This window comes from Colossoma macropomum, unplaced genomic scaffold (genome assembly GCF_904425465.1).
Source record: "Colossoma macropomum unplaced genomic scaffold, Colossoma_macropomum, whole genome shotgun sequence".
Lineage (NCBI taxonomy): Eukaryota > Metazoa > Chordata > Actinopteri > Characiformes > Serrasalmidae > Colossoma > Colossoma macropomum.
The window spans coordinates 20642127-20668025 of NW_023494788.1; the positions used below are offsets into that span (position 1 = coordinate 20642127).

Sequence of the window (25899 nt, forward strand, 5' to 3'; positions counted from 1 at the left end):
GAGGATAGCACCATGTCAAGGGGCTATAAATAAATAGACAGATCATGTATAAAACCATCTGTTTAGGACTGGGTTGCAAATCCGTTGCAGACGATGACTCTGTGAAATCTGTGACTATGAATATCTTCTGTGTTGAAGCTCTGCCAGACCTCTAATGCAGCCATTTTCAAGTTCCTGCTTGTTCTTTTTGCCTCCAATCTTGTTTTCAGTAAGTGAAAGTGCTGCTGAGTGGGGTTCAGGTCAGGTCAGTGACTTGTCCAGTCATGAAATTTCCCTGAAAAAGTTCTAGTCTGAAAAACACCACAGTTGCTTTAATAGCATCCTTAAGGTCTGTGTTTCTGTAAGGTGAAGTACCGTCAGCTGTGCTCCTGTGTGGACTTCAGAAGCCTTTGTGCTACCACTGTCAGCAGTCACATTGTCAGTAAGGACAAGTGAGCCAGTTCCACTGGCAGCTGCAGATGCCACTATGTTTGACAGCTCCTTTTTTCTCTGGTATAGATAAGCCTGCATCTCATTTGTCCATAAAACATTGTGCTAGTCTTCTACAGCCATTTTAAGGACTTTCTGCAAACTGCAAACTGCAACCTGTTTATTAGGTAGTCTTTGATTTATTTGTGAGAGAGCTCTTGTTATATTCAACAATTTTTATGTCATAATTGAATGATTCTTCCACTGCTGTGGTCTTCTGTGCTTTGTCAGGTTGTTTGCTTCTGCGTTTTTGCTTCTTCACAATGTCCCAAACATTTGACTTTGACTAACAGAATCTTTTGAGACTCGTGGCTGTTTTGGTCCTCCTTTTGGAAGACAACAACAAACAACTCCAGATGCAAGTGTATCATCTAGAATCATCTCTAAGAATTTTGATAGCTTTCTTAGCATGAGACACTATTGCAAGCACACATTACAATTACTTTTGGTTCCTCAAAATAGCCCTCTTAATACCCCTTTACCCCTATTTCATCCAAAAGCGTATTATTCAGTAACTACATGGTAATAACCACACTGTTAGAAATAAAGGTTCTGTGCAGGTACATTTTTCGTTTATGAAAGTACAAACAATGTAAATGTTCCCTCAAAGGTACAACAGCAGTTTTAAGGTCCAATTGTGTACCTAATAAGTTTTTCAAGGTGAAAAGTCTGTATTTGGACCTTATCATAACAGAATGTTTTAATACATAACAATAAAATAAAAGCCTGCAGACGAGACGGGGTGTGTGGAGTCAATGCAACTTAGAAAATATAATTTCAGTGGATTATGGTACAGTTATGTTGCCTGACTAAAGGTACTGAGATGTACCCTTGAGGGTACCACCCCAGCGACAAGAGAGGTGCTGCCCCAGAGACAGTTTAGCACCTTTATTTCTAAGAGTGCATGCAAACTGATGTTATTCTTCAGTTATAGAAATATGTAACAGAAATTTGGACCAGCTGACTCTGTTTTAGTACACAGTGGACTACAGAGCTAAAATGTGCCACCATCCGGGTCCTCAAAGACTGTATTGCACTTTCAAAAAAACTAAAAAAGAGAAATATTTAATTAACTCACAGATCATTCACTTCAGCAACAAGCAAAGCAATCAGCCAACTTCTGCCAAGCCACCTTCTGTTCTCGCCTTACAAAAGTAGATCCAACATACTTTAGAACTACCATAATATGCCAAACTTCCCTTAAGATTTTCTTCACGGACGCTAAAAAGCTTCATTATGGCATAATGCAAAAATCTGTATGCGGAGTCGGCGTCTTCTTAGCAATGGCTGATTTGAATAATTCAGACTGTTACAGACATATAGCTCTAAATTGTACATTAATCCTGGAATCGTGCTCCCCCTACGAGATTCAAGCACAAGTTTAATAATGGAAAGCAGCAGCATGCAGGATGAGAGATGAGCAGAGGATGGGGGCCGCTCTCTGCCAGCCCTCGCTCATTTCTGCAGACGGAATTATTTGTCGACAGCTCCCTGATGTTTTAGTGGTGACAGCATGTCCCAGAGGCCTGCAACAACTTAATATATGATCACTTTCACCAGCTGTAAGCAAGTTCTGTTATCAGAGGTTCCACTCCGTCCACAGAGAGAAGGGGAGTGAGGGAATGTGGGAGGGACGCTGAAGAAGGCTTGATGATGCAGCAATAGAAAATTAGTAGTGTCGGGTTCTAAAGTGGGACAGCCCTTTGGAAAGAGGTCACATTGGGCTGAACTTTTAGCTGACTTGACCATTCAATGCTTCACCCACAAATGCATTCTTTTATGGCAACTGTTGTGGGTTTGGCAACCTATATAGTCAAGTTCAATCTACTGAGATGACCGTTTAGTTTACTGTCCCTAATTTGGTGAAACTTAATTTTGGTTGGTCCTTTTAGATGAAATCAACAGATATAATCATTGAAACACTCAACAGGTCAATGATGACGCAGCAGTGAACACAATCAGTTTATCAAAAGACTTTTAACTGCCTAAATAAACTTTATTTATGATCTGATTAATTCAGTTTGTTTTCCACTTTTTTGGGAGGGTCCAAGTATCTATAGAAGTTTAACCTGAGAGGAACTGAACATATAACAGGTCTAATACAGACCATCTCAACATCCTAGTAAGCTGTTATAGACACACTGATACCATTCTGTACCTAGAGCTTCACTGGATTAGTGTTTGGTTAAAGTTAGGGTTAGGATTAGGGCCAGTGTGAGGTATTAGGATTAGGTTTTGGGTTGAGGATAAGGTTAGGGTTAGGATTAGGGCCAGGGTGAGGGTTAGAATTAGGTTTTTGGTTGAAGGTAAGGTTAGGGTTAAAATTAGGGCCAGTGTGAGGTATTAAGATTAGGTTTTTGGTTGAGATTAGAGTTAGGAGTAGGATTAGGGCCAAGATAAGGGCCATGGTGAGAATTAGGATTAGGTTTTGGGTTGAGGTTAGGGTTAGGATTAGGGCCAGTGTTAGGGTTAGGGTTAGGTTTTGGGTAAGGTTAGGTTTTGCGTAATGGAAGTAACATAAACACTACATCTACTTAATGTAAGTAATGGATCAACAGCACATCTTCATGATATTTACCTCAACATATTCAGATGCTTCACTACTGCTACTTTACTGATATGTGTAACTCTAAACAATATGTGGTATAATGTCTTAATAGGTTAATCCTATCTCACCTGCGATTCCTCAAACTATTTGAAATCTTCTACCAGGGGAATTATCACACATACATGTCCACGTTGGCCATAGTGGAACAAATTAGCTTGTAGAATTGGCCCTTTCTGATGCTCCCATGTTTACTAACATTTTATTAATGGAGAAGAGCAAATCAAATGGTGGAATTTACATATTTTTATGTTGGCCTTAAAGGGTAGAACATTGTGTAAAGTTTGTCCAACTTGGCAACAGGTGCTATTAACGAACACATCTGTGATTGGTTTAGTGTGGTAGACTCATCTGAATCCAGTTATGGATCTTACTCCACCAGACCATGGTGAAGGTGAAGGGGTTTAGATCATCCCCTGTAATCAAAATGATTTCTAATATAAGCTAAGATTTGCTTCTGTAATATGAATTTGTGAAAAATCTTATCTTGACCTATCAGATCTTAAGTTAAAAAGATTGGAGTTAAAGGAAATTATGGTCAATTAAGCAGCAATTTAGTTGAATGGAACTTGAAAGTAAATTAAGTAAAAAGGAATGCAAAATAAAGCATTTTGACTATTGGTCACAGACCTTTTGACCCCACTGTCTGTAGCAGGACCACACATTCACAGCTGGTTCTGTGGCTTTTCCATGCCAACATGAAAGACTAATGAATCACACGCCCACCAATCGCCTGTTGAAAACTTACTGATACTGAAGTTTTCAGCCTCTTGCAAAAGACCGCTGAACATCGGGAACATGTGGCCTCACAGCCTTTGAATATTCAAACCTGTAATTTAACTCCAGGATAGACTTTCAACACAGCGAGAAAAGTCAATATTTGCATTGCGTGAATATTCATGAGCTGTAAAGCCGGAGAAACAGGAGGGACTCTAATTTCAACAAAAGGATCTGTGCTTGGAAAGTAATGAATCTGAAATACTTGGCAGGGAGATTAACTCTTGTAGTAGGCACTCAACAGATGTTGAATCAGATATTTAGGAACATGTGAGGCCTGCTTTCATGAGCAAAGATCATACTCTGAGACACGGCAAACACTTTGTGCAAATTTCTTGGCCTCCCCACAAGCTCAATGCTAATACGATTGATTGTTATTCAGTATTAAGCGAAGCCTAGGCCTGTGTTAGCATAACGCTAATAAGACTCTCCAGCCAAAGTGGCCTCAGGCTGTTTCTTAGGCTCATCTCATTTTCCCTCGAAAACCACAATGGACCTAAATTAAACACTTTTCTTCTCTTATGGGTTTCGACACACATGCCTTACATCAGCACATCTGCTGTTTCTTTTCACGCAGGACTTGGAGGGACTTGTCCACTCGGGCTGGTGTATAAATAGGGAAGTCCAGTTATGAATAGAGGAATAAATCAGTAATGAGGAGGCCTGATACTCGTCTTCCTGGCTCTTTTGGTGTAATTGCTGAGGGCTTGTGTACTGGATGGTTCAAAAGCGCAATGCATAAACTCAAATATTTAGGCCTTTTTTCTTCCGTCCGTCTATCTGAATAATTAATGACACAGTTGGCCTGTTGCTACTGCTACTCTCTCTCTCTCTCTCTCTCTCTCTCTCTCTATCTCTCTCTGGCTGGGACTTGGGGGGAAAACGCAGCTGTTAGACAAGTTGCTTTAAAAAGCTCTTGTTTTCAATGGTCTGTCTTTTACTGTTAATGGAAGCATGTTTTACTTTCTCTCTCTCTCTTTCTCTCTCTCCCCTCTCTGTCTTTTTCTCTCAGTCTCTCTGGATCTGTTTCTCTCTCTGTCTCTTTGTTTTTTCTCCCATTCCTTTCTTTTTTCTCTATCATTATGTCACTTTTTCTCTCTCTCCCTCTTTCTCTTTCCCCTCTCTTGCTCTCTATTTATATTTCTTTCTCTTTCTTTCTTTCTTTCTTTCTTTCTTTCTTTCTTTTTTTTCACTCTCTCTCTTTCTCTCTCTCTCTCCTCCCCCTCTGTCTCGCTGTCTTTCTGTCTGTCTCTCTGTTTGTCTCCCTCTCTTTCACTCTTCTCCCCCTCTGTCTTGTTGTCTTTCTGTCTGTCTCTCTGTTTTTCTGTCTGTCTCTCTCTCTCCTCTCCCCTCTGTCTCATTGTCTGTCAGTCTCTCTCTCTCCTCCCCCTCTGTCTGTCTGTCTCTCTCTCTCTCTCCCTCTCTCTCTCTCTCTCTCTCTCTCTCTCTCTCTCTCTGTCTCTCTCTCTCTCTGTCTCGCTGTCTCTCTGTTTCTCTCTCTCTCTCTCTCCTGTGACTGACGGCAGGACAGAAGCTGATGAGATAAACAGCAGCCAAATCACTGTTGTATAATAGCTGGATTTGAGTTGGTGTCACTCTCAGCCTCAGTGTGTCCCAGTGGAAGCTTTGGCGAAATGGTGGCTATAAATAGAAATTTGACACACCACAGGGGTCTGCCGAGTTTTCGTCATTTGGTCAAATGATTGTAAAATCCCATTCAGTTAGCTGTTTTAGCCTGTTTTAGAGTGATAGTGAGACTCAGTGTAACAGAAGAATGTGCTCTCCTGTATTTGCAGGACATTGGAGTAGATGTATATTTGAGCCCAGGCACTTTGCACTTTCAGGTGACCACAATATAATCCCACACTGCATCTGAACTTAACGTTCAATGTGCTCCAGCTTATCATGTCAACTATGCACAACCCCACCCACTAACCGCACACCTGTGAAGCGTTGGGTTCAGTGATGAAGAGACAGTGGTTCTTTTTATCGCTTCAAAACCTTCTACAAGGGTGTTATTTTACTCCGGCTAAGAGTTTGTGATATAAAAAACACAAACTACTCATGCATGTCACAGCTGGATCAGGGTATATTTTGAGTCACATCTTCTCACGTGTTCATCTGATCCTGAGAGTTAAGACTGGGATATTTTGATGGTAAATATTCTCGCAGCATATGCTCATTTTATTATATTCAGATTTAATGGAAAACTTGTGTCCAGTTAATTTGTGGTTAATGTGAGATTAGTGAGATGGTCTCAATGGAGTTTGAACAGGTGAAAACATCAGAATAATGGACATTCCTAACTGTGACCTTAAACTTATCTGTGTGTTCAGAAGTATTATCCTACCGAAAAATGACTTCTGATAATGTCTCATTTATATGTACTTATACTTATTTTCCAATTTCCTATTATTATTTCCTATATATATATATATATATGTATATGAGAAATAAGTATAAATAATAGAAATAATGAAAAATAAAAAGCATGCTACCAGGCTAACAATAACACAAGAAATTCACACCTATTAGCCAGCTAGCATGTACTCTAGATCTGTGCGTGCTGAAACAATCGCCCTCTTCTGTTTCAGAGTTTGCTATTGCTTGACAATTTTGGGATTCCAGCCACTATGATTTATGAATATCAGAATATTACTTAGCACGTCACAAAGCATTGTTCAAAGCAGGGATGCAGGAAGGTGTTTTAAGTTGGGGGTGCTGAAATTTGAAGCAGCATATATGTGACGTAACTGATGAGGTCATGCAAAATGATTTGGATTTATTTATTTATTTATTTATTTATTTATTTATTTATTTATTTTGCTAATTTCCATCAGACAGAATGTGTTTTATAGTGCTACAATGAGGCTACAGATAACAACATATTGGTGCTGTTGGAACAAAACCTCGTATCTCCATTTTTGTTCAGTTTTTGTCATAATTTGAAAATACCTGTTTCACTTGGGTAAATTTCATGATAAATGGACCAAAAGAAATGACCCAAAATGATTTGGGGAAAAATGCCTGGTTCCATTGACTTACATTAGAAATAAAGTAGGCTTCTTGCTTTTTTCAAGGGTTTGTTCTGACAGCAGCAATATGAATATAGCCTACTTAACACATCAAATCACTGACGCACGTCATCTGTGCTCTCTCATGCTGGACTAACCTTATGCAAATGAACTGAGCGGCAACCAATCAGATTGTTGATATGTGGAGTGGTGATTGATTGCATCATGCTCACAGGCCAGTGATGAGATTTAACACTGAAAAGCACACAGAGCAGGTGATTCAATGGTTGACATAGTTATTATAACAATGTATGATTATTTTTAATAATATATAGTTTAAAAAAAACAATACAAGGCTGCTACTGGCCACTTTGAGGGAGTGTCGCTGAAACACATGCAGGTTGAGTTTTTTTTGTAAACCTCAACCTGTGCGTGTTTTAGTGACCCACCCCCAAAGCGGGCAGTTCCACTCCACTCTTGAACAGGCACATATGGGTCTCTACTATGCTGAAATTATTATAAAGTTCACAACAGTTTATTATTACTATTATTTTTAAAAGGGGCAGTCTTTAAATCAGGGGGTGCTGCAGCCCCCTCAGCACCCCCACTTCCTGTGTCCCTGGTTCATAGGACATTGAAAAGGCTCTTTAATTCTACAGCAGACTCTTTATAAATAGAAGCAATCAACAAGTATTCAAAATTCCTCAGCTACACAGGACAAGACAGCTTAGTGCTACATGAATTAGCAGTGGGAATTTAGTGGGGAGTTTACAGGCAGCCAAGCGCAGCAGTGCCTGACAAATAGGAACACTCAATGGGACTGGATGAAGCAGGCATTCTAATGGGGATTTGCTCTTTTGAAGAATCTGGCAACACACAAGAATCCAACCTCTTGAGCTTCCATTGATTGTAGGACCAGTGAGCGTGCCAAAGTGCTGGTTGTGTTGAGATGCTATAGCCGTTCTCCATTTAAATGATGCTATAATTATCTAATATTAGAGATTCAGTGTTGTGTAACTTTGCCAAGATGCAAATTTTTAACTAAAGCAGACCAAACATGAACAATGCTGCCAACTAATAGTAATTTCTATGAGTAACGGTGAATAATAATCTGGAAAATAAGAAGTCATTGCAATCTTATATGAACAATTATGTGCTAAATGTATTATTCTATTAAAGGGATTATGTAATGGAAAATTGGGCCTCTACCAGTTGATAAGAGGTGGGAAAATGGTCATGTGAAAATGAATTATTACTGTTTTGGGTGCATAAAACCACCCAAATGCTGAGCACAGTCTAAAGCTAGTACTCTTGGCTTAACACAGAATTTTCTGAAAGCAGATGCAACATTGGGCAAGTTGTAGGTCGCGTTCAGTATCTTTTATCAAAAGGATAGAGTAGGAGAACAGTCTTTGAGTCTGGTGGCCAGAGCAATAAGGAGATAGTCCCAGAGTCTCCGATCAACTCTCACTGCCAACAAAGCCTACCTGTAACTCCATCTTCTATTGTCTGCACCCAGCTCATTCCATTTTTACAAATGTACCTGTCAGACAGGAGTTGGCTACAGCAAAAAGCCATAAACCAGACACTTCTCTCCAGCTGTGGCGAAAATCATAGTCCTATCAAGTATTTTCCTTTAACACAAATTCTATTCCATGCTGTTTATGAGCCTTTTATGGATTCATTTCCATAACACGCATCCCCTGCAAGATCATCCCCACATATTTTCACAATTATTGGTAATTCCTTGCAAATATTTCCAGTTCACTCTTTCACAAAGCTCCTGCAAAGCCCAAACCACCTTTGGTTTTGCAGAACAGCATATTTTGTCACAAAATGCCAGACTGTCACCCAAAACCCTTGACACAAAGCCCGAAGCAAATAATCATGCCAATCAGTTCTGGCAAATACTCACACATAAACATTTGGCGAGGATTCTCTCAACAAGCAGATTTTTCTTGTAAATAATATGAGTGGGCATATACATTCATACAAGTTATGGCTTGCAATTAGATGTTGGGATTTCTGCACCAAAGCAACTGTAAAGAATGTAACACCTCACAGCTGAGAAAACACACCATGTGAGCCTCTTTGCATCACACATCCCACAAATAATCCAGGTGCTGCTAATCTGCCCTCCAGAAAGATGAAGACTTGGTGGTGAATTTGTTTTTTTTCATTTCAGTCAGTTAGTTTAATTTATTAATTTAGTAACAGCCAATTCCCACCTACTACCAAGGACTCCCCCATCACATGGGGTAAGCTGAGAGGGTGCAGACATGTGAAGCACCACCACATCTTTTCGAAATTGCTGCTAACACAGCATCACTGGATGGCTCAACACACTTGGAGGAGAATGCTAAATGGCAGTTATGTTACATCTGTTATGCCTGCACTGGCTAGCAATATGTTAAGTGATGGGAAGAGGGAGGACCATTGTACCCAACCAGAGAGAGCAAGGCAGTTAAGCTCTTTTTCCAATTTTTAAACACTTCAGTTGTGCATTGTGTTTATAAATGTTTGTGTTTAAACCATATTCATTTTCATGGGATATAATGAAATTGCACAAAACACTATTAAATATAGCTGACTAAACATAATGCATTACCCAAAATGTAGTAAAAACATAGTTATCTATATAACACAAAATTCAGACTACAGCACAACAGCTAGTACTGGTTTTAGCTACTGTCGTATGCAGAAGTTTGAACACCCACAGTGAAATGACGTTTTTGTTGATTTTCTAAGTGAAATAAGTTGGCACATCCTTTACAGAGAACACACCTGCAAAATTTAGTGCACAATTTCTATTTATTAGATGATTTTAACAAACTCAAACAACATAATATTTAAAATGTCACAAAACTTTTGCACAGGACATATTTTATTTTTGTTTTCCAATATGTTAAATTCAGCAATGAAACAGTAACTGTGCATTAAAATGTGCAGAGGTCTGTTCTCTGTTAGAGCATGTGTTCACTTCATTCGTCATTTGAAGCATATAATTTGAGCCACTCACTCAGCCTTCAGGAGTTTTGCCCCACCATTTACATTGAAGTTATAAGGAGTGTTTCTTCATGGGAGGCTTTATGTAAACTGTCTGGTTTTTATGGCTTCGCAAAAATAAGGAATTTTAGAGGATGCCATTTTTAAAGCTTAGTATTCCATATTGTATGAAACAATATTTACATAAATATCAAACTCCTTTATTCCAAATTAGTGCGAAAGATTGAGTTTTCCACAATATGGACTCCTTTAACCCCTTAACAAAGTTTTACTACACACTTCTATAACCTAAGAAAAGCTCCATTAGTTTAAATTGAAGTCCATGTAGTTGCTGAATTATGATTGTTAAAGGGTAAAGTAAACAGCTAAAAGTGAATCAATTTCTGTAATCTGTTTTGAAACCTGGATACCACATGTGACTTGGTGTCACATAAGCTAACAGTATTGGAAATGTTTATATCATTAGTGTAAACTGATAGCTCGGTTAAGAGCAAAATACAATACAATTTCACTCTTGGACATTGCTGATATCTTGTGTGCATAGACAATAGAGACAATAGAGCCTCTTCATAAGTTTGGTGTTTGTGGATTAATTCAGGTATATTACGTTTTGCCTTTTTACTCACATTATTCAACTGCTGCTGAGAATTCATCCCAAAAATGTAAAAAATAATTAGAGTTTAGACCAAAAATGTCAAATTCTAACAAATACACTGATCAGGCATAACATTATGACCACCTCCTTGTTTCTACGCTTATTGTCCATTTTATCAGCTCCACTTAACTATATAGGTGCACTTTGTAGTTCTACAGTTACAGACTGTAGTCCATCTGTTTCTCTGCATACTTTGTTAGCCCCTTTTTAAGGGGCAGTCGTGGGCTGGAAGTTAGAGAACCAGCCCTGTGACCGGAAGGTCACCTAACCCCTTATTTCTCCCCAGGCGCTGTGGATAGGGCTGCCCACCCTTCCAGGAAGTTTGCTCACTGCCCCCTAGTGTGTGTGTTCATTAGTGTGCATGTATGTGGGTGTTTCACCACACGGATGGGTTAAGTGCAGTGGTCTAGTTCCTCTGTGTGCAAACACAGTAGGCTAATGGTTCTGAATGAATGAAATGAATGAATTTACCCTGTTCTTCAGTGGTCAGAACCCCCATGGGCCCTCACAGAGCAGGTACTATTTGGGTGGTGGATCATTCTCAGCACTGCTGTAACACTGACTTGGTGGTGTGTTAGTGGTGTGTTGCGCTGGTACAAGTGGATCAGACAAAGCAGTGCTGCTGGAGTATATATTTTGGTGTATATTTGCAAAAACATGAAAACCTACATTTTAAAGCACATTTTACCGTCTTCAACAATGCTTGGAAGCATGATAGTCAATCGTACAAAAGCATAAGAAACACATAATCAGCATTACTGTGTCCAAAAGTGGCTGCATTTACTGAGGCTGAGAGTCCAACACCTGAAATGCAGAGAATATGCATTTGGATGAATATGTATTTGGAGCAGCTTTAAAAAATGAAATAAAATCCAAACCTTTGAGACTGTCTCATTTCTACAAGCACTATTTAAAACCTAGATTGGATTTACAGTGTAGTTTAGTAGTTTAGGTTACTTACATAGAACATTTTTGAATATATGATGCTGGATAACCATTAATGTTAATGGTGAACTCATCCAGCTAGTTAGCCACTTGGTTGCTAGCTCCGTCTACTCTTTTGTCAAGTGAACCATGTAAGCAGTACAGCTACGAGTCTGGAAAATCCAATGAATATGACTTCAGTTCATCCATCCATCCATCCATCCATCCATCCATCCATCATATCTAAACGCTTATCCTTCTGGGTCACGGTGAGGTGCTGGAGCCTATCCCAGCTGTCATTGGGACTTCAGTTCAGTGGATGCCTATTTTTACTGTGTTGGAAGGAACTCTATACAATCATTGTGGGAAAAAAAGCTGACCGTCCCTCACACGCGCATTGTTGTTGTATAATATGCAGTCTAGTAGTGGGAATAATGTGGTTGAGGTGGGGTATGTAGGAGTGGCACAGGTGGCACATTTGTGCGCCTCCATGTTGTCTTTCATGTGGAGTTTAAAGCATTGTTTGGTGGCTGTTTATCCGGATTTGTTTCCTGTTGTTGCTAGCAGGCGGAGTCTACAGGGGCTTCTTAACAGGCTGCGGTGAGTGGAGCTGAAAGCTGCCTACTGTTGTTTACTACATTACCCAGAATCCCCAAGGACCCTCACTGCCTCGGTTTTGGAAAACATCAGATGGGCCGAGACTTGCATCTCAGGGGGAGGTGGGGTGGGGTTGGGGGGTTGTGTGGGGAGTGAGAGAGGGAGGACGTAGTGCTCAGAAGGAGTTGTAATGTTTTGTGTTTGCAGTTAGACTTTAAAGGGCTTTTTTCCAGCCAGATCTTGTGAGAGCTGAGGGACTATGAACAGTTGCACGGCTGCAGTGAGAAATCTCCTCTGCTTCACCTCACCAAGCTGTCTCTAATGTATAGTCTCACACCAGGCTAAAGTCAACTTTTTTGTTCAAATCAAAATGCAGAATCCAGAGTCTTCGTAAAGACCTGTAACCGGGGAAAATGTCAAATGGACTTTCATCCAGACCAGCTTAGCACAATCAACTGAACAAATCAACCCTTAATGTTCCCATTGCAGCTACTACACTTTTAAACCTCTATTGCACAAAGTAGCCTCAGGGCAACAAACTCATTTTCCTCACTTTGCAGTAACATTATACGTATTTAAAGACAATAATAGGATTAACAATAAAGAGAAGAGTTTGAGTAAGTCAATAAAAGGCATGTACTGTCATACTATCTCTTATTGGGCACATTTAAACCTCTTTTTTTAACATTCAGTATCAAGTTTTTTTCTTATGAGAATTTGCAGAAATATGTTTGTTGCCTAGAAGCAACACGGCAACAGTGGAATGGATTTAGCCAGTCGCAACCACCTGGCTCTCAGCTGAACACAGCTCTGTGTCATTTCTTCCAGTAGTCTCACAATTTTGGCTCAAGGCAACATACTCCAAAAAGACCCCTGCACACATTATTATTTTTTAAATGTTTTGTAAATTTAATAATCAGGACCATTTTATCCAAGAGAAGTGAAGTTTTTAAATTGCTCTCATAAAGCGTGCAGCAGAGGGTTAAAAATAAAGGTGCCAAAAAGGGTGTTTTTGGAGCTATACCATAGAAGGACCACTTTGGGTTTTAAATAGCTGGTTATTTAAAGAATTATTTGTATTTTTATTTTTGTAAATGAAATGTTTAAGTGTAAAGAACTATTTATAGGTTTCAAGAACCTTTACATAACGTGAAGGTTCTATACCAATTAAAGCTTTTTCCTGGAGCCATTTGACTGAGTGAAGAACAGTATAGGAAACTTTATATTTAAGAGTGTAGTTAAATTGCTTGGTCTGCATGCCATGATAAAATTACCTGTAATGTTGAGCCTATATACTCTCTGCTGGGGCAACTCTTCACTCTGAGGATATTTAGAAAGCAGTGGTGAACCATAACTATTGGTCAAAACTTAACTAAAAAAAAAACAATATAGTGGTCATTTCTGTTAGGGCCCATATGGGATTTCTAATACTATATTAGCATTAAGCTTACACTTGTGCAAATGAACATTTATTTATTTATTGGGATTTCCCCCAATTTTCTCTCTAATTTAGCCGTATCCAATTCCATCCACTTGTTAGGTCTCCCCCAGCATATATATATATACATATCTTAGCATGGTAATTAGGCTCATATTCACAGTCGGTGACACATCTAAGGAGGCCTTGAGTGATGTTTTTTCTCATCTATTTGTAAATCAAAATGTGATTGGTTGATTGAACTCTTAATTTTCAGTTATGTTGGTGGTAAATCTAACATATATACAAGTCCTTCTGTCCGGCTCCTAAAGGCCTAACCAATGAAAGAGCTTGCTTGGCTGTATCTTGTTATCGACAAGATTCCAAACAAAAAACTGATTTGATCATTTGATCATTTTCATTGGCTGTTTCAGGAGTTTTAATACAACAAGCATGCAGTTCCCATTACACGACAATGAACTAAAATTCGATAAATATTTTTGGGTTTTTTTGGTGCATTTTGTTACTTTTTTCTTCCCTTGTTAAATTCACTTCTATAATAGGCTAATTTTTGGATAGTGTGATTGGACAGGTGCATTGAAGATCCAGTGTGTGTGAGAATCACTCATGTTGCCTCTCTCTCTTTCTCTATTTCTCTCTTACTGTTTGTAAACCAAAAGAATGGCTAATAGAGCAACTCAGCACAATTTTGATGGCCAGCTCAGAGCTGCCTTGTAAAGCTCTGTCCTGAGGGCATTAAATCTACCCACTGAGATTGATGTCAGTTTATGAAGCCCTGCAGTTAGTCCAGTTCATGCTGCTCTCATTAGTTTGCCAGCATGTCATGATTTTGCTTTGCCTTGATGTTTAAACCCTTCCCTAACACATGCAGAGAAACAGCCAATCGTAAGAAATATCCTCAGGAAAACATTGTTACAGTTGCATAACAGGTGTCAGTAAGAGTGGCCAGTATGATGAAATGTTATTGCTCTCATGGTAAATTACGTTACAGTCTGCTTTTCTAAGGATATGCTCAGTATTTCTACAACACTGACTGCATATGTCATAAAAGGATTTAGACCAATTATAGAGAGCCGGTAAACAACAACAACCACTGTATAATAACTGAAGAAACTGCATGATTGGATGTGAGGCCATTATGCCATTATCTTATTTATTTTGTTCTTAACCATCTGTTTGGTCGCCTGTAGTTAAAATACTGTGAAGTGAAAACAAAACTCAAGCTCCGCAGCAAACTATTTTTAAATTCCCACAGATTTTCAATATTTTTTAGCCAGGGGTCTGTGAAAGCCATTGCGAAAGTTTTAGCTTGCATTTTCATTAAATACTTCACCGTGGATTTTGGGATATGTTTTAGAGCATCGTCGTAAAAGTCAGCCTCTTTTTTATCTTCAGTTTCCTAACTGATTGTGTTTCTCAGTAAAAACCCAGATGTTCCGGCAGTTGGAACAAAATTGTGGGGAGGATTTTAACATTTTGGACATAGATTTCTTACCTCTAATCCAACCCCATGCTTAACAGTTGGCAAGGTATTCCTTTCATCAAGTGCTGCTCCTTTTTTCCCCAAAACACCTTTAGTGATTGTGGCCAAGTTCCATTTTAGCTCCATCAGTCCACAGAGCTTGTTTTCAAAATGTCTCTGGCTTATCTACATATTCTTTTGCGTACTTCAGATGTTGACTTTTGTAGTGAGTTTGCAGGTGAAGTTTCCTTTTGATGACTGTTTTATGCAGAAGCACAGTAAAATGGTGCACCACCACTCCTGATTCAACTAAACCTTCCTGCAAGTCCTTTGCAGTCATGTGGGGGTGTTGCTTTGCCTTTCAGTCCAGCGTACAAGCAGCTCTATCTAAGAGTTTTCCTGGTCTTCCAGATCTTGCTCGTTTACTTACATAGTTCCTGTAGAATGGCATTTGGAACGGTGGGAATTGAGAGCTGAAAGTGCTTAGGCATCAATTAGCTTAATTTTCCGATCCTCAGCCAGCTGTTTAGTATTAATAATTGGAACTAAAATAGCCATTAGTCTCTGCTGTCACATGGTTGCTGTGTAACATGGTCTGCATTCCAATGAAAGTGTTTGTTGCCCTTTGCTGACCCTACTACAGACACTCAATTCTTCCTCTTTAGAAAAAGACTCTGTGGAGAGCACTCTTGATAAATAAGGCTGAGAAGAAACAGAAACAAACATTAGCAGATAAGAGAATCAAAGTATTTGACGGAATCCTTTATAAAATATTTACAGCGATAAAATGCCGACGGATAGAAAGTCAGAACACTACTGCAATGCCTTGAGCAAACTGATGATCATGACTTATGACTTAACAAAAACAACAACTATGACTTATCCATAGAGAGACGAAACAGAAATAAAAGAACAGAAGTTCAAGAAGCACAAATACAAGAAAGAAGACTGGTTGAAGGGCATAATTTCAGTGTTTATACAGCAAAGAAACAACAAAAAGAAGAAAAGATCCCAAAAGTGTCCCCGCAGTCTGACAAAATGAATTATAACAGTAGGAATCCTTTTAACAAGTCAGCTGTTATTCACTTCCTCAGCTAAAAAATCAACTGAATTCAATGGTCCTTTATACCTACAAAGCTATTGTTTGCATTTGTGCATCCAGCACAAAAGTAAACACTGGCTGGCCTGCTATACAAAAGATGATTCACTTCATGAATCAGGAGTGGATGAAGCTCAAATGGAGCTCAGAGCTCTCTCTTTAGCTGATAAAGAGGTAATCCAGTGGAGTTCCTCTCCACCTGGACCTTGCTCTGTGAGTCATGCATATTTCATTTGAAGCCTGCTTGGTTGGCATGTTTTCAATGCAGTGAGAGCTTGTTTTCTACAAGGTTTCCGCATGTAGATTTTGTTGAAAATAGTGCTGAAAGAGACAGAGCCATCGAAGAATTGCTTTTGGATTCCTGAAGAGAATGCATACAGCATCTAGTAGTATATCAAATTTTGATTCCTCTTTTTTAATTTGAGGGTCTTGATATACTACCAGATCCAAAACCGAGCTTCGGATCTTTCATTGATAAGCTATTAGAGCTATAGTTTGCAGTTTTACTGACTCTCCTGTGAGATTTACAAACCCTTTGATTGATAAGGGATTGTAGGTCCTGCAATTTGTGATTTCACTGATATGAACAATTAAGTGATTCGGAAAGCTTATAATATTACTTTTAAATTTATGAACAGTGATCCATCTCATGCCACATTTTCAGAATGTTATGGATTATGTGTATTATATCTACATAGTACTTCATGGTACCAACTGGGACTTGGATTACTCACATTTAATTCACTTTATGCTTAACATGTGGCAAGGTGTTCCTTTCATCAAATGCTACTCCTTTATTTCTCCTAAAATTTCTCCTTTGGTGTGACTGTGGTCAAATAGTTCCGTTTTGACCTTTTCACTCCACAGCATTTGTGTGCTAAAATGTCTCAGGCTTATGTTGATATTATTTTGCATACCTCAGATGTTGACCTTTGTGAGAAAGTGGGCAGGTGAGGTTTCTTTTTGATGACTGTTTCATTCAGATGTCCAGTAAAATGGTGCACCACCACTTGTGTCGGCTAAACCTCGCTGCAAGTCCTTTGCTGTCATAGTGGTCTAATGGTCAGCATGACATAGCAGAGGCTATAGAATGCATGCAGTGAGAGTACCAATGAATGTAAAATTCATTTTTAAACTCTACTTGGATAAACATAATGAAATAGTCAATGTATCATGTTTGGCATCATTTTACTCACTGTTTTCTAGTGAAAAGGCAGGATGTGAAAAAAAGACTTGGCTAATAATGTCATCAGAGCTAACTTTCAATTAGCATTTGATTGTTTATCTGAAAGACTGGCCGCCTTTCTCTTGGTAAATGTAATAATGTAATCTACTCTATTCTGCGGGTTTTAATTAATATACAAAATGCTGAGTGGCACACTGGTAAACTGAAGTCACCAAGTGCCACTGTATGTTGATGTGAAATGGTTTTTAATGTTTTCAATTTCTTTTTTCGAATATCTCCTTTAAAATACATATTGTATACAAACATTGTACAAAGCCAGTTACAAAAAAGTCGGGGAATATAGAAAAATAGAAAGCAGTGACTTGTAAATCCATTTTGACCTGTGCATTAGTACAAATAAACTTGTATAAAATGTTTTACTTCAACAACCTCATTGTTTTTTTTATAAATACATCACTGTTGTCTGAACAACACCTAGTATCTCCAGAATGGTTACTTTACGGGAGAGGGAAAAACATTCTTCACTTTGAATGGAAGTTAATAAAACTAGATTTTTTTTCCCAAGCACTTCTGGAACATTTCTGTTGGTCCATTCATCGTGAAATTGTGGCACACTCTAAAGGTCAGCTGGCATTTTCAAATTCTGAAAAACAAAAGTGGTATGCTCATTCTGACATTGCTGCCTGCGACACAATTGAAAAAAAAAGCGCAATTCACGACTCTGAATATTGTGAAATGTTCAAGAAAAACATCATAAACAGGTTATGCAATCATGCTTGGGTATGAAAAGAAATCTTCAGCAAAGGCCTAGACCTTTACATGCAAGGATGGGTTGCCACTTTGCAAAAGTGCTTCAGCAAAAGTTTAAGAACAATGTTTCTCAACAAGCATTCGAAAAGATTTTAGGTTAAAAAAGCTATTGCTTGCATTTGTGCATCCAGCACAAAAGTAAACACTGGCTGGCCTGCTATACAAAAGACGATTCACTTCATGAATCAGGAGTGGATGAAGCTCAAATGGAGCTCAGAGCTCTCTCTTTAGCTGATAAAGAGGTAATCCAGTGGAGTTCCTCTCCACCTGGACCTTGCTCTGTGAGTCATGCATATTTCATTTGAAGCCTGCTTGGTTGGCATGTTTTCAATGCAGTGAGAGCTTGTTTTCTACAAGGTTTCCGCATGTAGATTTTGTTGAAAATAGTGCTGAAAGAGACAGAGCCATCGCAGAATTGCTTTTGGATTCCTGAAGAGAACGCATACAGCATCTAGTAGTATATCAACTTTTGATTCCTCTTTTTTAATTTGAGGGTCTTGATATACTACCAGATCCAAAACCGAGCTTCGGATCTTTCATTGATAAGCTATTAGAGCTATAGTTTGCAGTTTTACTGACTCTCCTGTGAGATTTACAAACCCTTTGATTGATAAGAGATTGTAGGTCCTGCAATTTGTGATTTCACTGATATGAACAATTAAGTGATTCGGAAAGCTTATAATATTACTTTTAAATTTATGAACAGTGATCCAGCTCATGCCACATCTTCAGAATGTTATGGATTATGTGTGTTATATCTACATAGTACTTCATGGTACTACCTGGGACTTGGATTACTCACATTTAATTCACTCTATGCTTAACATGTAGCAAGGTGTTCCGTTCATCAAATGCTACTCCTTTATTTCATTCTCTACGGTGTATAATATATCAAAAGATTCAATGAATTTTGAGAAATATCTGTGTGAAAAGAGCAAGGCTGAAAACCACAGATGATTGCCCATGACCTTCAATCCCTTCAGAAGGGCGCTGCATTAAAAACGGGCATGTTTCTGTGACTGTTACCGCATGGCTTGGGAATACTTTGACAAACCGTTATCAATAAATACTGTCGCTGCATCCACAAACGCAAGGTAAGGCATAGCAAAGCCATAGGTCAACAACAACACTAACTTAACTGAAATTGACTGGTGCTCCATGAAAATGTATATTGTGGTCAGACAAGTCAACCTTTAGAGTGTGTATGGAAATAATGTATGGTGTGTTCTCTGGAACAAAGAAACAGGCAACCCTGCAGATTGTTACTAGCATAAAGTGGGTAATGTACAACAGTTAGTTCTGGCCATGCAAGCTGATTGGTTAAGAAGCGCTCTAACCATGCTGTTATTTTGCCATAACATCATGTTTTTTTTCACAAACACTGTATCACTCCGCTGAGACTCCGTTGCTAAGCAACAACTTTGACAGCTATAGGAGATGCTTGAGCCATTTGAGCACTTTTATTTTGCGCACTTTTTACTTTACTTTTTACTATGCGCACAAACAGAAAATGGACACTTTTAAGATCACATTTGACCAACAGCCAATTTGGTCAGACTCTGTGGATGAGACGACACTAAATTCCCAAACTGTCATCACCACTGAGCAGCTTTTCAGTCGGCAGCTTTGACAGAACAACACCTAAACAACCTGGAAGTATCCAGAAATGAACTGAGTACCATTCGCCAAACAAAATGGGCTGTAAGATGCTTTACAGACTGGCTGGAACAAAACAACGTTAATGTTGATCTAGCAAAAAATGACAAAACTGAGCTAAACTTGATATTGTGGCAGTTTTATGGCTCAGTCTGTACTTCAAAAGGCGAGGCTTACAGCAGAATGTGCAGCGAGTGAGCGGCGCTTGTTACTCTGCCGCAGCAACAAGCTGCTTGTTAAGGAACTATAATTTGGCGGAAGGACCAGCTAACATTAAAATGTATTAAATGACACGTTCACAGCCCAATTTATTCATTTCTTACTTTATTTATCTAACTGTTGTATAAAAGCAGTAGAACACTCGAGGTCGTGTGTTATCGCGAATAACATCACGGCTGTGATGATCTACAGTGACCAAATCACAGCCGTGATGTTATTTCGCGATAACACACTTTCGTTTCATGTTCTATTGCTTAAATGTGCACATTTGTACTTTACTGCTAATTTGTATTATGTGCTGTAGACGGTGAAACACCTAAAATCTTTGGAATCCCTGTTTAAGGGTTATTATTTTTAAACTGTTGGATTTTTTGCTGGTGCATTTTTTTTAATGTGGTGAGCCTCAACTTGTCCCTGCTCAAAGAGGACTGAGTGATCCTTTTTACATTCTTATAAAAGATGACTCTTCAAGTGTTCTTAAGCAAAGAAAATGGTTCAGTATAGAACCATGAACACTCAAATATTCCTTTGCAAGATTAAATGGTTCATTGCATCATTAAAGGGTTTCAGATTGATTGAAAATGTTCTGTAGATGATCCTTATAGAATGTAAGTTTTACATACTACTAAAAGGGTTCTTCAATTGTTATGATGTCAAGCCTGTAACAAAAGAAGAACGCTTCTTGGTGCTATATAGAATCATTTTCATGCAGTGTGTTCATGGTTCTACAGGGAACCATTTTCTTTACTAAAGAACTCTTTTGTGTATATGCAAGCATAATTGGATCACTTGTTTAAGATGCTAAGATAATGTTTGTACTGTCTTTAATCAGACACAGGTTGAAGTAGATTTATAAATCACTTTCTGTTTTAAAACTTATGTTATTTTTTAATTTTACCTACTGTCCCAACTTTTTTGGAATTGGGTTTGTATTTGGCATGAGCATATATTGGCAAAAAAAAATGAAGTTCATATGGTAAAACATCAAATATTGTGTTTTTGTACTGTATTAAATTACAGGTCACACAGAAATTACTAATCACTACTTTCTGTTTTATTGGCATTTCACATACTATCCCAGCTTTTCGGCACTGGGTCTGCACTGGCTGCTTTGAGTGGAATTTGAGGGGTGGTCTCTGAAGTTTGCACAGTACTGTATGCTTACTTTGATTTCACTTTCGACACTTTCTCTTATATATAAGAAAGGTTACGCATAAGAAAGGTATCACCAGAGACAGTAACACCAGTGACATTTTTAATGAAAAATGCATTTAAAAATAAAAGTCCCTGCTACAGAGCATCAAACCACAGGTTGTCATTCATGGAATATCCACTAAAATATGTCATTTAATACATTTGTGTTCTATGTTTTCACAATTTCCAAAAAAATAAAGTCGGTCACACCAGTGACTTCAACTAAAAGCTTCATATGAAATCATGAGCTAAAATGAGAAAATTTCTGATAACTGAAAAGACACAGTGGACTTTTCTTCATAGATCTTCAGAAAATAGGTAAAAGGAAGTAAAGTGATGTCATCAGTGTGATTTTTATTTCAAAACAAGAGATTTGTGACACGACTCCTGAGGACCACAACTTTCAATGTATATTTTACAATATTTATTTGGGATTTGTTTTCTTTATGTCATATAATTCATATATTTCATAGTCATGTAAAGATAATTGCAGTTAAAATTGCAGAAAAACGTTTTTTTTTTTTTTTTTTAACCTCAAAATATGGCACTCACCCTTTACACACGGCTGTGAGGACAAGCACTTCTGTTGTGCTTGGAATTCTATATAATTGATTTAAAAACCAATATTTCTAAATTGAGGCTAAAGAAGGTGTAAAAGATTCTGTTGAATTTCGGTAGTTTTATTCTCAACTGTGTTTCCTCTTTCTCCATTGTAAAAGAGGTCCGCAGGCCTCAATGGGACATATTTTAACCAAAGAGTAACATATTTTAAAGGGCATTTTAGTCACAACACTGGAATCTGTTGTTAAAAGAAACATGATCAGGTGCTGAAAGGTTCATGGTGAGGTTTAGCTGGCGAGAAAGAGAGACAGTCTAAGTCTGGGTAGATTCATCAACACTAACAGCCCGGACTCTGAGGCATGGCCTCTGCCTTTAAAAAACTCTAACAGACAGTAGCTTTCAAAGCCCTTCATCTTGCTAGGATAACACGGTCAGTGAGACGGCTGGGTTTCGGAGCCTCGTCCTTCTGAATGTCTCTGAAGGGCAGCAGCCTTGACTGGCCTGTGATCTTTGGTCGAGATGGCCACTATTTCAGCGGCTCTCTGTTTGCTTCTTTCTCCTTGGTTCAGTGATCTCAGAGCCTGTGTATTTCCCCGCCTGTCACATCTGTTTACGACTGATCAGGTCTGATGCTTCCACCTCAGTGGTCTCATAGCTTTTCTAGCCTTGGAAAGCCGAGCTAACCCACCTAGGCTGAAGGCAGACAGAGATGGCTAAGAGGTTACTGGACAGAAGCATTATCCGTGCAAGCTTCAAACGCCTTCGGAATATTGCTTCTTTGATCCCTCTGAACTGAGGAAGGTACAATCTTTGCAGAAGAACTTGTCTGTCATGTTCAGGATTTTCAAACTTTTGACAGGCTTTCAGCATAATGTGCAATTAAAATGGCAAGAAAAGTCTCCTGGATTGTACAATAGTGTTCAAAAGTTTGGAATCACTTGCAATTTTAACATTTTTATTTTATTTTATATGCAACAATAATACAATGTGGACATTACTATTCTTCAAAAAGTGGTTTTACATTTTATTTTATATCTCAAGAAGTCTATGAACAAGAATGGAATAAAGTGATAAACAGTATATTGTAATTATTTATTTACATTCATTTTTTGTCAAGTTACTTGCCTTGAGATTTCCACTTTTAACATATGATAAATTCTGGTTATTAACTTTATTATGACTTAATTCCCAATGCTACACAGCCTTCTCTATCATTTTTTAATCTTCTATTTCTTTATGTTCAGTGTCCAGTTATTTGAAACCTGTGAAGTTGAATACGTCAAGCATATTAAAATCATTTTATAAACTTTCAAACCTGTTATTTGTTCCAAAAAAAGGAGACACAATCCCAAATTCTAGTGCAAAGTTCAATAAAACTAGCGAAACTGCACAAAACAGTCTGAAATAAGTAGAGATTCTAAGCATGCATGTTCACTACGGCATCCAAGAAACTTCCACATGTGCGTATTTCACTTGCTGGTTCTTTGCGCTGTGTAGGGTTTTTCTGATTCTTTCTAAATGTTTTACAGCCACCAAAAAAGTTTGATACTTTGATTTTATAGAGTATAAAGTAACAGTGAATTGGCTTATGTATTAATTCTAAGAAAAGAGGCAGAAGACAGCTTAAGGTCATATCTTTCTAAGGCCACTGTAAATATAAAGGATAAAGGCGTATGTGCACATGTTCACACAAAAATCAACAAGTTTTAATACACATTTCTATAACCCAAGAACAGCTCAGCCAGTTTGCACTGAAGTCCTTACAGTTACAATAATAAGCCTTTATATGTAATAACCCATGGAATTTTATTAAAGTTTATTAAAAGTTGATAGAACATTTGCTAGATGTAGAGAGAATTTCTTAAAAAGTTTTTTCCTTTTTTTGGCTTGTTTTCCTCAATTTAGTCATGTCCAGTTCCACCGACTAGCTAGGTCTCCCCAATTACATGATACTACTAGTGCATGGGGGGTAAAGGGTAGCGCCCCTTAAACCCCTTAAATCCCAGGCTTGTTACATACTAAGGCTTATTATTCAGCAACGGTAGGGACTTCAATGTATAGTAAAACTTTATGCTCTGGCTATTTAAGCAGTTAAGCAAACTTGGGCTGCCCATTCGGCTGTAAACTGGTATGCTCAACTAAATTCAATACGTGGTCTCCTCCCCATATGAAGTGTAAGAGTGGAGCAGTGAACAGATTTTTGATTAATACAATATAATTAGAAACATACATGAAAACAAAAACAAAATAAATCAGTAATAATTTACATATATTTACCCCTGATTGATTCCTGCTCTTACGTTCATGTCCTTCCCTCAAATCAAAGGTCCGCCAGAGCAGGAATCATGGGTAAATATATATGTATTACAGCATTAGTTGAAAAACCCAAGTCAGCACCCATGTTTGTATGTAAAATGAATTCTGTCCAGATCGATCTGCTTAATCTCGCGTTATCTACCATATGCATGTACACAGTGCACAGATTGTGTTCCGTTTACATTTCACACCAAAAGTTAATGCCCACAAATAAGAAATTCTCCTTTTCTTTTTTTGACAGGCTTTTTGAGCCACAACAGCTTTCCAAACCCCTGTGAACATAAGTACTGTGGTTTGGGCAAGCACTGTGTGGTGGACCATGAGACGGGTCAGGGACAGTGCCAGTGTCTGGAGCGCTGCAAACCACACTACAAACCCGTGTGTGGCTCTGATGGCAAACTGTACCAGAACCACTGTGAGCTGCACAGGGCCTCATGCCTGGCCCACCAGAGAATCACCATCATGCACAGTGAAGAGTGCTTCTACAAAGGTAAGGGACAAGCAGCATTTATGTGGATGTGGGTACATTAGAAAAAGAAAAGCTTTCTGTATTTTGGAGAGCTTGAATAACTTTGGCTCTCAGTGGACACTGGGCCCACTCAAGCCTTTTAAAAGCTCTGCTTTTGATCAGCGTGTTATATCATCACAAAGAAGGCTTTGTAAAGTTCTCTGAAGGCATCTGAGCTAATGGAGAGCTAAGCTGAAGGAAAGATAAACATATAAATGCTGCTGGCTACTTATGAAGAAGTCATTTTAAACCAAAGATAATGCTAAATAGCTTTTATACAGAAGATCTCAGAATTAGATTCGAAAAGAAGCTGCAAAATCGTTGAAATCACTGCAGCTCTTCATATTGATGGAGTATGAAAGCAGTAGCTCTGCAATTTGTTTCTGGAATGAAGTTCATCCATCAGCTTAAGTTAACAGATCAATAATGTTTTGCATTCATAATCTGATCTAGAACTGGGAATAGTGTTTGCTAAGCCATGGGCTTTTTGCAGACATTGTGGTTAAATTAGTGTGAAATGAGATTGGCCTTTGTGGTGCATAATCAGAGAACTTGCTGGCGTTGAAAACTTTCAGATAGTAAAATGAATTGATACATTTTTGTTGCCTGGTTAGGGGATAGATTTCAACTTAGAGTGCTTTATTTTAGTTTAGAAATACATTGTTTTAAGACAAAAGTGTGAACCCATGCATACAAATGGTTATGAATTTCTAATATTAGTCTACTGTTCTTCCACAGTACAATAACAGTCTCCCCAATACCTTTGATATCTTAATGCCCAGAACTAAACTGTCAGAGGACCTGTTCTGAACTCAGTCAGTTCTGGGATAATACTTCTATGACGTGCACATAAACATGCTTGCATAGGGGTTTATGGGTAATCAGAACATAAAGAGGCTTGCAGAGGATCTTCAACAAGCTTAAGTACATGTTCTGAGAATCAAGCAATTGCTAAATGAGTGAAAACAGGGAATTAGTGGTCTTAAAAAGGAGGGTAAACCCTAAATATCAGTGGTCACACACTTGTGTAACTGCAGAACGATGGACAAGTACATGCATACATCAAGTATATCAAAATAGAATATTTCTTTGTTAAAGCTCTATCATGAAGAAGTCACACCAAAATTGCTTTAGTCTAATGTTCCATTAAAACTATATTTAATAACTACATGTGTACTGCAGTGGCATGTTCGTGAAGGGGGGCTGAGGTGGCAAATTCACAGTACTTTGATTGGCCATTGCAGTCCACACAAGCCAGTAGTTGATAGGCTATTAGATTGTCGATCCTAGGGTTGGGTATTGTACGGTACAGTAGTTCCCAACCCTCAGGGACACCCTGAAGCGGTCCACAATTGTCCTTCACCCCTATGTGTTCCCTATGAGATGGAACAAAAATGTTGACCG

The 25899-nt window shown here is 38.4% G+C and overlaps 1 protein-coding gene across 1 annotated transcript in view; it reads left to right on the forward strand.

The window, feature by feature from the left end:
• Positions 1-25899, forward strand: part of fstl5 (follistatin-like 5) — a 225944-nt gene that overhangs the window by 60557 nt on the left and 139488 nt on the right. Inside the window, exon 4 of the mRNA XM_036568782.1 lies at positions 24229-24477. Coding sequence (XP_036424675.1) covers positions 24229-24477 — 249 coding nt within the window. The remainder of the gene's footprint in view (positions 1-24228; positions 24478-25899) is intronic.